Raw genomic sequence first — 16655 nt, 5'->3', positions numbered from 1 at the left:
TTCCCGTGTTACTAGCTTGTGTTCTAGAAGCTTGAAACAATGTCCCTCAGGATTTGTCATTCAAACATACTCACCGGCTAATGTCTACTCTTACTGGTCAACTCCCATCTCTTTCAGACTCATCATCTGCCATGAGCACAGTTTTGCCTTTCTTAACCTGAACCTGAACATATTCTGAACCCTCCCTTCTCCTTCCAGAAGACTCAAAAGTACAATCAATACATTGTTCTAGTTGATATTTTGATATCATTTTGTAGCATCCTCCCATCATCTTATTTTTCTTTCTGTTGATGACATTAAAAAGCTGGTGCTGAGCACGGTGGTCCATGCCTAACATCAAAGCACCAGGGAGGCAGAGGGGAGATGAGAGCATGTTCAAGGTCAGTCTCAGTGATATAACAAAGCCCTGTCTTAAAAAACGAAGGGCCAGGAACGAAGTTCAGCAGCAGAGCAGGCACAAGTATGGGCAAGGCAGGGTTCCATCCCAGCATCATTAAACAGGAAGAGGGGAGATACTTGGATCTACCACTCTTCTAGCATCAAAATGCCGCTACATAGAAATGAAGTGGCAATTACAGAATCCTCAAAAAGGTTTTACATTGATATTTATGTCTTAATATGTCTTTTCAGATGTAGGGCTGATTAAATACTAAAGTCAGGTGAAAGAGGAAAATATTTTAAACAGAAGTGTCTTACATAGATATGAATTCATAAAAACCCCATACACACAGACACACACACACACACACACACACAGAGAAAATAGACCAAATGTGCATGCATCAAAATGTTAATAATTATTCTGAGTAGTAAGATAACAAATATTGTATTTTCTGCTTCCAACTTGTACAATTTTCTAGCAAATAATAAGCAATACAACTATAATCAGAAAACAGCAAATAGCCTACTCTTGTCTTTCTAGCTAACTGGTAGAAAAAGACGCATGGGTAGTTAAAATTCTTGCCTTGAGAAAGGAACAAAGATACACGAAGCCAGCAGGATGGCTCCGAGCTGGATGCAAGCACCTGGGCAGTGGAGCTGGCCCTGCTCTGCCACCTGCAACCTGAAGCCATCAGTCAGTGACCAGACACTGTCTACCCAGACATCGAAACCCACTGTGTCGGCTTACTCAGGAAAAAAGGAACAAAAGAAACCATGCCAAAGGCTGCCTACTGTCTCCTGGTGGGAAAAGGCAACAAAGCACCAAGTCTTTCTGACAGACTACCTAGCGCTGAAATCATGAGACAATGTTCACGGAGGAGTCAAATGTACGAAGAACAGACTAATCAACAATCTGAATGAAGGCTTACAGAGAACATGCCTCATGGTCACTTTGAAAAATATTCATTTCAAGACATAATCTTTCTTTACAAAATGAGTTAAATTATACTTATACCTAATGTTGACAAAGATGGTATAGAGGGAAAGTTATTTACCTATTTCTTCTATGTGTTGGTGGAGGGTCCTGAGTAAAATGTTAGCAAACACTCCCATACTACTTTAAGAAAACAAAAGATGAACCACTGAGAGAGCTCAGCCACCAAGAGATGCTTGCCACCAAGCCTGATGACCTTGGAACCCATAGGGTGGAAGAAAGAACCAACTCCTTCCTGCAAGTTGTCAACAGACAGACAGACAAGACAGACAGACAGTTCCCCACACTCCCAGACAGGGAAAAGAGAGGAAGAAAAACAAGGAAGTAAGATTTACTCCAGTAATGTAAGGTTAGATTACTGTTAGGAAATGTATTTTAAAATATACAACATTAATATATATCTAAGGAGAAAAATTACACAATTATTCTTATTGGTGTTGAACATTGCTTAACAAAATCCAACATTTACACTGACTGTTTTAAAATTCAAGAAACTAGGAATTGATTTCCTTAACATAAGTAAATATGTAGGCTTTAATCATAAAGCCAGGTCTTATTGATAGACAAGAGAAGCAACAAAGACTTCTCCACAAAGATCAGGAACGAGGATGGCATGGATAGTCACTATGCAATAGTGTATCTATCCAAGGTATTCGCCAATGCCATTAAATGAACTATCTCTATTCGCAGACTATATGATTATGCGGACACACACACACACACACACACACACACACACACACACACACACGCACGCACACCCCTCTACTGGATCAGTTAAAAAACTAAATCAAAGAATGAAGCAAAAGAATGCAGAAGGAAATAAAATTGGCATGTGAAAGTTAACAAGCAGACGTCATTCACAAAAATAGCCAATGAGGGAGCATTATGCTTTCAGAAAACTTTCATAATAGCAACCAAGACGAAAGATTTAGCAGTAAATATAACGGAGAATGTACAAATATGCACATGAACGTGTACACACTCTTAAAGGGACAGAAACATAATGCTGAACCAACTAAAGGGACTGTCGTGTTTCTATACAGTACAAAGTCAATGTCCTAAATCATAAATTTATGAGTGTAATACAATGTAGAGAAAAATATAAGTAAGCGTTCTTATGGAACTAGACAAATTCACACAAGATTGCCTATATAAGACTAAACACGCAACAAAATCCACAGGAACATTAAAAACAAGGGGCAACCAGGAAACATACCAGATATTAAAATATACCACACAGTCCCTAAGTAATACAGTGCTGACATGAAGAGACAAACTGACCCAAAGAGAAGTCTCCTAGCCCTGCACTCTCTTCTGAGTGGTTCATTAATTCGTTCATTTGTTTTGGTCAACCTAACAAAATCAAAATCATTTGGGAAGAGGGAACCTCAGTTAAGACTGACTTCTAGGCAACGCCGCACGCCGTTTGGTGATCTTGGGTGCTATAAGAAAGCAGGCTGAGCAAGCCATGAGGAACAGGCCAGTAAGCAGCACCCCTCCATGGCCTCTGCTTCAGTTCCTGCTTCGATGCTATTGCCTTGGCTTCCCTCAATGGATTGTAACCTGGGATATGAACTTTTTCCTCTCTGAGTTGCTTTTTGGTCATGATTTTACCATAGCAATCAATAGAAACCCTAACTAAGACAGAAATCAGTACCAAGAGTGGGGTGCTGCTGTAACAGACCTTACCATGTGTTTTGGAGGAGGACTGTGGTGATATGTGCACTCTGGGATGGAAAAGTCACAGAAAGTGCTCAAGAGTTCAGTGAGCTGTCCTATGGGAGCTGAGAAGGTAAGAATTCTGAGACCTGTGTAGATGACAGAGGCCTGGCTTGTGAAGTTTCAGGGAGAAGTTGGAGAGTCCCCTAAACACTACTGTACTGTTCAGTATTTGAATTAAGAATCTGTGGTTCTGGTCAGCTGGGACTGAAGAATTAGCTGTGATAAAGAAGAAACCAGCATCATTAAGGTGAAGTCTTCTGGGAAGTGTTTTTTCAGGGTCAGCACACAGAAGCTCTGTGGTCCACAGGGGACCAAGGCTGTATGCGATGCTGGCAGTAGAACTTGGTAGTATGTAAGAGTCTCTGATGTGGTACTGGTTTTGAAGCCAATGAAGGGGTCATGGAGAATGGCTGAGGCTGGGCACTGTGAGAAACCAGAAGAGGATATTAGTGAAGATGCAGCCTCAACTGCAGTAAAAGTCCCCAGAGTTGAAGGGCTCAAATGGAGCAAAAGTGAGACTTTGGCACCATGTGGCAGGGTCCGAGTCCCTGAAGAGAGTCTATTGGTAAAGGTATAACACAGCTGTAGAATAGACCCAGCATTTCGGAGATGTCAGTATTATGGGTGACCACCACACAGCTGTAGGTGTGGAGTGGAGCCAGGCTAAGTCTCTGAGACAAGCTGTGTACACTAGAGATGGTACAGCCAGAAGCAGAGCTGCTTAGGCCCTAGAGTCCAGAAGATCACAGAGCAACCGTTCTCAACCTGTGGATCACAACCCCACATGGGGAACCGGATTAAGTAGTCACAGCATTAGGAAGGTTGAGAGCCTCTGTCAGAGAGTGAATCCCAGATGTATGACACTGCGCTTATTATGCTGGGGGGCTTCAGTTTTGCTTTGATCTGATTGTAACTGTGCCCTGGCTCTTCCTTTTTGAAATATGTATGTAAGTTATTATTTATTATTATTTTTTAGGAGTCCACAGTTAAGAGACTTTGGAATTTTCTAGATTATGGATATTTTAGAGAAGCTTTTAGCTTTGAAAGAGACTCTGGATGTTCTAAAGCGACTGGACTTTTGAAGTTTGAATTTTTATAAACTGCGAGACTTTGTAAGTTGGGAGGTTTTATATTGTAATATCAGTATTAATATGAGATCTCAGAGATGAACAAGAAGGAAAAGGTTATAATTTAATGAGTTTTGTGTTTGTATATCAAGTTAAGATACTGTGTGGGGCTGGGTTTTTGTTATTGCTGTTTGTCAACTTGACACAAGCTAAAGTTATCTGAGACGAGGAACCTCACTTGAGAAAACACCTCCATGAGATGCCTGCAAGCAGGTCTGTAGTGGTTTTCTTGATTAGTGACTGATGTGGGAGGGCCCAGCCCACTGTGGGTTGGAGGTCCCCAGCGGCATAAGAAACCAGGTTGAGCAAACCATGAGAAGCAAGCAGGTCAACAGCCCTCCCCTGGCTTCTGCTGTGTCCCTACGCTGCTGGAGTTTCTGAGCTGACTTTCCTTATGTCTTTATCACAGCACTAGAAACCCTAACTAAGACCTTAGTGTTAGGAGTTTAGATTTCTAAAAACCACATAAATAAAGCTGGCCATGGGACCTGCCTGTAATTCCAGAGCTCACAAGGCAAAGCCTTGCCTGATAAGGGTAGCCAGAAAAGCTGTATTGATGAGTTCTGGGTTCAGTTGAGACCCTGACCCAATGACTATGGTAACCCGAGATTGAAGAAGAATCCCAGTGCTTCTCCATCCATGTACAGACATATACATGTATACCCATACATACGTGTGCCTAGATGCAAACACATGTGTACACACACATATAGGAGCAAAACAGAAGAGCATATAGATAGATACAAAACACAAATAAACATGTTAGCACACAATAATTACATCTCGAATCACCATGGAAAAGATGGACTTCTTAACTATGGTGCTACAATCATCCAGTTCATGAGTCAGCTAACATTTTGATTGACAGATCACATGTAAGGCAGATGGTGGTCCCGTAGTTTTATAAAAGACATAGAAAATTCCTATTGCCTGGTGATGTACATACACACTGTAATGCCGTAGGACCGTAAGTTACCCATGTGTTTGTGGTGACAAATGGAAACTTACTATACTGCCAATGGCATAAAACTGTAACACATACGATTAAATACAGGAAGAATAATGTTGACAACAACCATGGTCCTGGCTATGCATTTAGTACACAATCCTTACTATTTTTTTTTGTTTGTTTGTTTGTTTTTTTTTTTTTGTTTTTTGTTTTTCGAGACAGGGTTTCTCTGTGTAGCTTTGCGCCTTTCCTGGAACTCACTTGGAAGCCCAGGCTGGCCTCGAACTCACAGAGATCCGCCTGGCTCTGCCTCCCGAGTGCTGGGATTAAAGGCGTGCGCCACCGCCGCCCGGCTACAATCCTTACTATTATTTAGAGTGAACTTCTACAGTAGCAGCAGCAGCCTTAGACAGCTCATCTTTACCCTGCCTTTTGATTACATCAAAAGCATCATACCGACTGACTGACATATACTATCTAGGTCTGACTCAGGACATGCTATGACATCCACACAATGCGAGAATTAAATTATGGTGTGACTCTCGGAATGGGTTCCTGCTGCTGGAAAGGATGAACACCAAACACGTCACGGCTTTAAGTACAAAAAGCATGCACACACTAGAAACAAGTGTGGGCTCATTCCACTTGCGCAGACAGAAGGAAGGGCTTTCGAGTATGACTTAGGGCTCAGGTGGTGCACATGTGGAGGCCAGAGGAAACTGTCTGGTGCTGATGTTTCCCTGCCAACCTTGTGGGATCTGGGGCTCAAACTCAGGTTGTCAGGTTTGCACATGAGTGCTGAGCCATCGCACCAGTCACAAGCTTTAACACTTACACTACAATAAACACAGAAAGTTAGACACAAACTGAAACTGGGAAATCCAATGGTCTGTGAAATAAATACTATAATGATGGGGCCCTAGGAACTGGCCAAATTTTGAGTGAAGTATCTAACCTCTACTCTATCAAACTAAGTATAAAATATTCTAAACAAGGAAACAAAGACAGGCTTCTGATTCACACAATTCTCAGCCAGTAATTCTTAATTCACTTCCTGTATATTATAAGCCTGGTAAAATAAAAAATAAAAAAAAATGTAAAGACAGACAGTGAAGGGTTGAAGAGGGGAATTGCTAACACTGAAAGGACGAAGGGCAGAGGCCACCTTGTAGGGTGGGGGTCAGTGCTGGAATTACCGACTGAAGACAGCTGTTAGGTAGGCAGGCAGGTATACAGGTAGAGGCAAATACGTATGTAGAATAAACAAGTACATGTATTTGCAGATCCTGTGTGCATATGCATTTGCGGGTGTGCATGCAATCCTACAACATCTCCAGATTGCGACTTCTAGCAGCAATGAGCATGCTCACAGCCTACATTAAGCTCCTACACTTTCTCATCCAATGAAAACACCAAGACTCTCGAGAAAAAACAACTAATTCCACAACTGCAACTTGTTGAGTCAGGATGATGCGGGAACACACTCTGGCGTCAGTGCTCAGAAACAGATAAGGGAACAGCAAGGCCAACTTGACGGGACTTCCACTAGCTACATCTGGAGTGATGACAGCAAAATGAATACTACTACTTGGGGGAAGAACTTGAATCTCTTCAAATGAACCCGCAGGTTCACATGGCTGTAAATTAGCCACGGCAGAGAATTAAGGGCATCCTTAAGAACCCAAATATCCCACCTGGAAGGAATGATGAGCTGACTTAGAAAGCATCACCATATTTAACAATCTCAAAGTATTCCAGATATACAGTCATCACAATAAAAAAAATCCTTCCTATTATTTCTGCAATTTTTCTACAAATCTGAATTTGCATCAAAACAAGTTAACAAAAACGGCTATTGAAAGTTTAACTTCCCTGACATCTCCAAAGTGTCGCACATAAACTAGCTCTCAGGACTCCTTACACTGAGTTAGTGTCTGACAATGCTCCTCCCTCCGGACACCAGTGCCTGGTACGGGGCCTGCTCTCCTCTCTGGAACCTCCCTCAGGGGAATGAATGGAAGCACTTGGGTCCCACAGCCTCTGTCTCCGAGGCCTGCCCAGTGGTGCAATTCCATGTCAGTGAACACTTAACCTCAGTCCTCTGACCGGATACATCCAAGGGAATCCCCCTCCCGCTTATTTAGGTTACCTCCTCTTTGCCTATTGTTTCTCTCCTTAAGGATCCCCCTCCCAGGAAATCACGTCATAGGAACAGTTTGCGTAGACCTAAACTCACCATGAGGGCACAACAATGACGACAGCTAACATTTCCTGAGCATTTGAAACTACCAGACTCCATTTCACGGACTCTCATGATAAAACTGAGAGACACCTTCATCTTTTCACTAACGCTTGGCTTACAATCTTTCCAGAAGCTGCGTTTACACAATGCCGGCTAACAAGGGACAACAGCAGGCAAACATGGCACCCAGTGGTCTCACTCTTCCAGGGCCGGTCTTCGCAGCTACTCCGAAAATGCCCTCTTTAAAACCCAGGCCTGAGTCCCACAGGCCGCAGGGTCTGTCTTCAGACGGACAAAGCGGAGCATATGTGCAATCAATGAGGATCTTTGTCCTCAGCCGCTTGTCTGGTTAGGAAGGGCTCAGGCTTCTTCAGGAGAGTTAACGACCAATCCCGAAAGCACGCTGGCTGGCCAACAGGAGCACACAGATCCTAGAACAGAGCTCAGGGCAGCTGTGTTTTTCCACTCAGACTAAAAAAAATTGAACCCACTAAACAAATATGGAAACTAACCCACATAAAGCCATAGCTCAGTGCATTAAGGCCTGAGGGGTATCCTGGGCCTGTGGGGCTCTGCAGGACAATAGAATTCTCATCTCACAGATGAGGGAGCGGGAGCAAGAGCCACTCTTTAGAGGGCAGGCAACTTTATTTATCTCGCTATAATTACATCAGGTGTTTTTGTCTACAAAGACCCTCTTGGTTACGTAAGAAAGTTCATCAACTTTTACACAGTAAATATTTTCCAGGAAAAAACATCTACAAAGTACCAAAAATAACAAAGTTAGTAGGAAATAGCCTTCGGAGGCACCAAAGAAATCATATCGAAGGTTCCATGTTCACAATTATTAAAAACTCTATAGTCCCAGTATACCCCTCCCCATTGAAAACAGTCATAATTTACTTACAAGTTTTTGTATTTCACATAAAATTCCTCAACTTCTACCTCCTCTCCAGATTCTTTCTGCAACAAAAGAAATTGAGGCACACACTTAAAATTGTACGCTGGAATATTTCAAAAGCAGCCACACACTCTCACACGGGGACACGATGCCTGAGAAGGCCTTCCTGGAAAGATGAGCACGTGGGGAGCCTTGGCAGCCCATGCCATGGGGACTGACGCACTCAGGCACATGCACGCTGCTCCACTCAACGTGCTTGTGGTTCTACGGCATGAATCATTTTAACTCCTCCCTCGCCACATGCGGATTCATTCACAACAACCTGACCCCACAGCTGGCGGGCTGCCAAACCCACAGTGTTAAGTAGACGCCAAGTGTACCATTTTCTCAGGCAGCAGCCAATTAGCAACTGCTCTCCTGAATGCCATATGTATTATTTTTGGCTGCCTCATGGCAACTTTACATTGTGGGTTTTGTAATGTTTTAAAATATTTAAAAGACATTTATTTCTCCATATAGTTAATAACTCTAAACAAGAAACCATATAAAAGTAAACCTTGTTCTTATGGTGTAATTCAGTGCATCACTATTCATAGTTTGAGTTTTACTCAGTGGAACAATTAAAATCTCTCAGACAAGATGTCTCACACACACAGCAGCCAAATAAAATTAACACTTCCAATCCCACGTTTAGGTGGGTTAAAATTGCGATGCATGTCCTCCAAGTCAAGAGTTTCAGTGGTCAGACCGCCTCCAGAGGGTACCAAAGACAACGTCAACGCTATGGTCTAGACATCTCGCTTTTTTCCCTTTTTGCTTTTACTTCAGGCTGTTAAACGGTTCAGAATGTCACTTTCTTACAAATGTTTGCACAGATAAAGCAGAGATGTAAATCATAAACTTTTTTTTATCCACGTTCCAGCAAGCTCTCTTACGCTGCTACCGGAGCCCCCAAGCCTGCCTGCCTGCCTGAGGCTCATGAATGGGTGTCATGTGGCCTCCCAGATGTGTGAAGAAAATGAAGATGAGTAGGAACATGGTAGAGACTGAACAGAGGAGCAGGCGTGGAGGATGACATGCATCTTTCAAAGGCAATAGGGTTGGTCTCCATCTGTAATGTCAAACGGAAGTTAAAGACTATAATCTAATCAGAATCCCTCATAACTTTTATCAATTTCAATTAAACCTACATTTTAAACTGCTTCTTACCAATGAGAAGCCTAGATATTCTAGGGCGTGGTCAGCACCTATCAGCATCTGGTTGTACCTTAGCGTGCCTATGAAAGTCCTAACTATAAAGCAGCTTTCTAAATCAACATACTGTTTTTATTTATCCAAAATGAAAAGCAATGACTGCTCACACCTCAAGAGGAAGCACACGGACACAGGCCACTTCGTTCTTCTCTGCACTTGAACTGACAATCCATCTAGGACTTGACTCACCATTTCTAAGCCCAGTATTTTCTCATCCTACTCCCATTCAAGGTATATTACATTTATACAGAATCAGGGACTCTAATAGAAGATTAAAGATGAAAACAGATAGCCAGGGAAAGTGGGAGGTTTTACAGCATGTTGTTAAACTCAACCTCAACATGGATCTACAGTAACCATGCTCTTACAAACCTGAGGTGCAATCCATATTTCTTTAACATAATTTTTCAGAATGACACCTCTTCCAGGTGGGGTCAAACAAACCATCATTTATATGCACTATCATTTCCTCTGACTTCCTTCTTTCTAATCTTTCCATGCTGCCCTTTCTATCTTGTTCTTAATGGACTCAGGGTCCCATAAGTCTGGCTGGCATCGAAACACACAGGTCCAAACCTGCAGTGGAGATGGGTTTATTCTACCTCAGCTCTGCTTCCAAAAGCCATCTGTCTGCAACTCATCACTACCCACTGTCATGATCACCTGTTCTTGGAAGCACCCGCTGAAGCCCACCAGAGGATCTAGAGCTGTCTGGGAGAAGCAAAGGGGCTCTGAGACTCCAGTTACCATTAGAGCTGGTGAAGAACTGCCCTGGGGCCTCTGTCTTCTAAATGTCCCCAAGTAAACAAAACACGTTATCTGTTTATGTGACCACACATGTACCATGGCCATGTTCTTGCTCTAGAGCCACAACTACAGCTGTTACTTACGTTTCACATAAATATGTACAAGATGACTTCTTTTGCTTCCCTAATAGTGTAGGGATCCATAAGCCTCAGAAGCAGCACTCAAGAATTGACTAAAGACATCTACTTTGTCCAGCCTCCTGCACCCCACACTACCTGTGCAGAAACACTCCCATAATGTGCAGCCTCAGTGAAGGATGGGGTGGTAACTTACAGTTGCATGCATGCATAGACACGACACTGACGCTTACTCCTTACCAAGCATTTCCATGGGCTTAACAGAACATTTGAAAAATATGTATTCTGTTCATTTCCTCAGCGAGTGTAAGGAATCTTTTCAGTTTACATGAAACGATGTTTTACATGTATTAACCTATATGCCTCATTGTTCATTGACCAAGAACTTTCCATCAGGCAAGGAGCCTACTTCTCTAACCCGGCGTGAAACAGCCCATAATAATCCCACACCTGAAAAAAGGAACGGTCTTTCTAAATTAAATGGCTCCCCTACTCAAAACTATATTGTACCAAACAAAGGGAAAATACTATTAAATAATGAACAAAAGTTGAAAAAGTATCCCAACAAAAATAATAAAGTACAGGTATAAATCCCTTTCAATTTCTGGTCTAACCTACTTCATATTCCAACAAAAATAGAGAGCCACAGTCTACTTAGTAAGAAAATAAGGACATTCTAGGGAATGTGTCACCTTTATGGACAGGTATCCATGGATTAGAACAGGTAGTACCTCTTTCCATGAACAACCCCATGCAGCTTACCGTAGGCGTTAGAAGTCACTATAGATGTATATGAGGACCGAGCATTTACTGTGGTGGTTCTCAACCTTCCTGATGCTGCGACCCCTTCACACAGTTCCTCAGGTCAGGACTGTATTTCATTTTATAGTCTACTTTTGTATTGTTTGGTTCGATTCAGGAAAATTCAGACAAACATCTTGGAATTTAAACTTCTTATAGGGAAAATATATTATGTAAATAAATGTAAAAACATAAAAGAATTTTAGGGAATAGAATATAGTTCATTCAGAATTTGCCTCTATACTTCTCACCTTGTGATCCAAAAAGGACTTAAATTATTTTCACCAGATGAAGGCACATAGAAGCGCTGTGACTAAATGTGGGAAATTAAAGATCCTCTATTCACACATTCAAACTTACCTCAAAGTTTATATACAAGGCCCCTACCCTGGGTCTCAGGTATATTAATTTGTTTTTAAGACAATATATAATGCAAAGCCACACCCATTATCACGGTGTGCTAAGCTGAGGTGGCTGAGGTAACAGAATTCCTTCATAATGGATCTCCAGTCTTGTGAGGGTTCAGGAATGGAGGTGGTTGACTTTGGAACCCACTGAGTTCCTATTATGTTAGCACCCTCAGGACAGGCCTGAGAGGAAGTCACAGTTGGTTTCGATGGAACTGACAGACAGCCACACACAGTGACACACACACACACACACACACACACACACACACACACACACACACACACACACCCGTTCGAGGGAGGGAGAGGAGAGCGCGAGCACTCTTCTCACAGACAATTCTTAAATTATTCATGGTAATAGGAAGCAGACCAGCAAGCATCCCCAGAAGCTAGAATCCACAGGAAAAAAATCTCAAATTTCCTTCTGTTTCCATGTGCAACACTGTTTTTAAACTGAGGATTTAAAGCAATCTAGCAACCCTATGTTGAGAACATCAGCAGTTTAAAGTTAGTGCCTGTTTCTGTCCAGTCTCTTTCATGGGTTTTCACGATCCTCTGAGAGACAGCAGCAGCAGATGAGCAGTTGCGGACACTCTACTCTCCCTCACTTCAGTCAGTCCCCATCTTCCTGAGGACTTTTCCTGTTAGTTTTCTCCATTTGCGGATTCACCAAGCCAATAAATCAGTGGTTCTCTCAATCTGTGGGTCATGACCCTCTGGGGGGTCGGACAACCCTTCCAAAGGGTCACATATCAGATATCATGCATATCAGATATTTACACTAGGATTCATAACAGTAGCAAAATTACAGTTGTGAAGTACCAGCGAAAATGATGTCATGGTTGGGGGTCACCACAACACGAGGGCTGTATTAAAGGGTACCAGCATTAGGAAGGTGGAGAACCGCTGCAATAAATGCCCCGTCCTCATATACATCTGTAGTGACTTCTAACGCTTTATGGTAAGCTACATGGGGCTGTTCATAGAAAATGGTACTATCTATTTCTAATCTGTCGATACCGGTCCATAAAGGTGAGCAGAGGGAAAAGATAAGTGCTCCAAAGTGGGCAAAACAGAAAGAAAAGCCGTGTCATACACCAAGTATAATCTCATTAGCTATGAATAATGGATCTAATTATAATCTGCACCTCCACATCTGCTGAGAAAGGCTACTGAAGTATTATCAGTTTAACAGACATTACTGTACCCCACCCCAACAACATGCTAATTACTCAAACAAGTCACCTCAGGGAAGGGGACCTCTCCTTGAAGCATGCCAACTATTTAAATTTTACCATATATCTGTAACTCACAAATTACCAGTTTTAGAGTCACTAGGAAAAAGGCAACCTTTCTAATGAGGTGAGTGGGACTCATGTCTGTTTCAACAGGTGGCAAATCTGACTGAGTTTCTATCATGTAACTCACCAGGGCGAGGACCTGCAAATCCAAAGTCACTAAGAGTCTCCTGCTCACACCACTTTTAAACTCAATTTGAAAATATCTTGACTTGTTGCCCTGATAGCTTTCATATGAACACGTGATGTATAAGAAGTGCACATCCCGAATAACCTAAAAAAAGCAGACTAGAGTGGGAGGTAGAGACAAGTCCACTGTTGGCGCAACGGCATTTTAATAACCTCTTTTTTTTTTTTTTTTGCATGACAGGGGTTCTCTGTGTAACAGCCCTGACTGTCCTAGAACTTGGTTTGTAGACAAAGCTGACCTTGGACTTTGTCATGGACATAAACCTACCTCTGCCTCCTGAGCGCTGGGATTAAAGGCGTGCACTACCACACCTGGCTGACCTCTTCTTACTATTTTTTAAATAAGATTTACTTTCATTTACATGTCTATATGTGGATGTGAATGTAGGTGTCCTCTGAGGCCAGAAGAGTTAGAGTTATAGGTGCTTGTGAACAACAAGGGTGCTGGGAACTGAACTCTAGTCCTCTGGAAGAGCAGGAAGTATGCTTCACTGCCCAGTTTCCCTCTCCAATCCCAACAAATGACTTCTTAACAGACATCCTTGTGTAAGTGCCCAGGTCTCTGGCACCTGGTTGCTGCTGGTGGTGGTTTTGTCTGTCTACTTGGCTTGTTTTATTTTCCCTCATCTGACAGTTGATAAGCTTTGGGATAGCAATTTGAAGTCCCATAGTTCTGCCATTCTCCTCTTGGCTACTGGGAAACTGTACCTTGCATACATTTTACTGAAAGAAACCACATCTGCTCTACATATCAAAAACTGAAATTGTACTTTCATTCAATTTAAAGAAAAAGAACTAGGTTGGCTTAACTGACTGGCCTATATCCACAGTACGTGCTTTCCAGGGATACAGGCTCAGTGTCCCCCAAAGTAGGTAAGAAAAGCAACTGGCTGCAGCTGAGAACTTCCACTGGTTAGAAAAAACACTGGCGTTCATTCTAATGTCCCTCGGCCACCAGCTCACCGGCTGCCGCCACCTGCTCACCTGCTGCCCACTGGCAGGTACTGCTGTTCACCAACATCAACTTTGTAGTGGAAATAAAGATAGTCTGAACACATAGTTATATATGTAAAAAGTTGTAAGAGGTCTGATAAAACATCTTTGCCCCAGAAATAAACAGACCTTGCTGGGGGTCTTTCCAAAGAGGCCTCCCAAGCAACATCTTTTTATCAAAACTTTTTATGGAAAAGGTAGTCTACAATTATGTAAGTCTTAAACATTTCTTAGCAGTATTTGGGTTTCTTGCCTTCTCCAAATAGTGTTATAAAGGTTGATACATCTTAATTTCCTTGCTCAATGGAGTTCTGATTTCATTCTAGGTTAATTACCCAGCCTCCAACTTATATTGGCCTAGTATATTAGACAGGATCAGATATATCACCAGAAGTTTCATTTTACAATAATGCAATTACTGAGCTTTTCTTTGTTTTCTGAGAAATGGTAGAATAGGTTAGGCTTGAACTCCTGATCCTTTAGCACCTGCCACAGTACCCAGCTCCACAGTGGGACCCTAAAAGAGCAGCAAACCACCTGGAAGACCACACCCCGTGGGTATCCATCTTCGCACACAGTGCTCACCTGCTTTTTCACTGAACGACTGCTCATAATCTTCTCTACCACTGGGCCTTCTGCATCAACAGATTCCTGAAAGAGAAAGCGGTATCAATCGATCCAAATGGAAAACATGTGACCTGTGCTACACAAGCAAGCAGGAAATCACTCCCCTCTGCCCATGCTTCCACGCCCTTTAAATCACTTAGTCCAAAGTCACTAGTGGGAAACATTACTAAAAACAAGAAAAACCTCCTGCACAGAAAGGCAAAAGGAAGAGCTATGTTTATGACTTCCTGATTGTGTGGTTAATTATGGAGACTAGCACGGGCCCCTCAAGCCACAGAGCACTCGGTCTAGCTGCCAAGACAAAGTAATCAGTGCACGACAGCCACTTTTCTGCATCTGAAAAGCAACTTTTTAAAAAGCCACTTTTCTGCATCCGTACTCATGGAGTCAATACTCCCATCATTCTGTTACTGTATGCAGCTTTTATCTACAGAGTTTGTGTAAAACACCGTCCAACAATATAACAGAGAACCAATTGCCAACTAAGCACAAAGCTGCATATAACAGACCTTTCTTTCCACTGGCTACCAGTTTGTTAACTAAAGTTCAGTAAAAGCAAAATAATGAATAAATACAATCTTTACAATAATCAATTCTAAGTTACTTCTTGTGTTTCATACCAACTATTTTATCCATCATTTACATTGCACAGAGAATAAAGTGTGCCCTGCTGTGTACTCCGAGGCAGTAATTTCATAAAGGGGTTCTTACGGTGCTGAACAGCAGGAGGGAACGTCGGTGGTTTATTACCGTTCCTCTACAACACTGAGTTTCCAGAGTAAATTCAGTGCCTCATATTCTAGCTGAGACTCTTCCTCAGCAGAGACCATTAATTTTCCAAAATTGTGTCAAATTGCATATCATAGCCTTGCATAAAAATAAATGTGAGTGAGCAGGGCTTTTTAAGATACTACTAAACAAAGAATTTCCCACGGGATATCAGCCAATATTAGCAGAATATTCCACCGATCAAAGTCCACCTCTGCCACTGAACTGCTCAGATTCCAGGTACAGGATTCCAGTCCACCTTGAAAATCCATACGAAACCACACAAGCCTGGCTGCCAACCTGCTGCTCTGACTGTGAGGTGTTGGATGGAGAGTCTCTTCCAGCAGCATCTGCATCATCTGCCTCCTCGTCAGAAATCTTGAACTCCAAGTCTTCAGTGTATCGCTTCCGCTTCACCTGCCTGCTGGACCGCCTCTTCTAAAATGGAACCCAGCAAAGAGAGTTTAAAAGGCAACTTTGGAGGCTTCTTTATATGGCACATGGTGGTAATGCATTATTTTGTTTGTTTTTTCTTTTAATCTTAAAGAAAAACTGATGACTTTAATCTTGGAAGTCAAGTGAAAAGACCATTGTGGCAACCATAGTAATAAACTGGAGATCTAGGGTCCTGGGACCATGTCACTCTGCTGCTCCTGACAACAGTCCCTTCAACAAGGACACACAAACTACGGCAAACTGTGTTCCTCACTTGGCCAATCTCCATCAAGAGCAGTGGCCACACTGAGGTAGGTAGTGAATCTACGGGAGTCCAGCACACTCTTCTCTATTTTTGTATGACTGAAATTTCTAATGCAAAAAGTCCCCTAAAGTAGCACATTAGGAAATAATCTATAGGCTATAAAGGTCTATACAAATATTGTTATACTGTTATTTTCCAAGGTCCTCCAGTGCCCTTTAATTTTGGAGTGGAAAAAAAAAACCAGTTCAGGGCAGGGGATGCATGCCTCAGTGATAAAGCACTCACTTATCATTCACAAGACCCAGGGTTCAATCCCTAGTACTGGAGGAAGAAAGTGGAAAGAAATGGGAACTGAATGCACAATTCATAATGAGTGGCTATAAAAAGTACATTGGGTTTTTTGTTTGTTTGT

At 42.3% G+C, this 16655-nt stretch overlaps 1 protein-coding gene across 1 annotated transcript in view; it reads right to left on the bottom strand.

Annotated features, from left to right (window-relative positions):
• Chd7 (chromodomain helicase DNA binding protein 7) overlaps positions 1 to 16655 on the bottom strand; it is a 184523-nt gene that overhangs the window by 47755 nt on the left and 120113 nt on the right. The window contains 3 exon segments of the mRNA XM_052715424.1: positions 8326 to 8381; positions 14734 to 14799; positions 15844 to 15981. Coding sequence (XP_052571384.1) covers positions 8326 to 8381; positions 14734 to 14799; positions 15844 to 15981 — 260 coding nt within the window.

The sequence above is a fragment of the Peromyscus californicus genome, unplaced genomic scaffold, assembly GCF_007827085.1.
Source record: "Peromyscus californicus insignis strain IS unplaced genomic scaffold, ASM782708v3 Scaffold_5__1_contigs__length_169319896, whole genome shotgun sequence".
NCBI lineage: Eukaryota > Metazoa > Chordata > Mammalia > Rodentia > Cricetidae > Peromyscus > Peromyscus californicus.
This window is presented reverse-complemented; position numbering and strand designations above follow the sequence as displayed.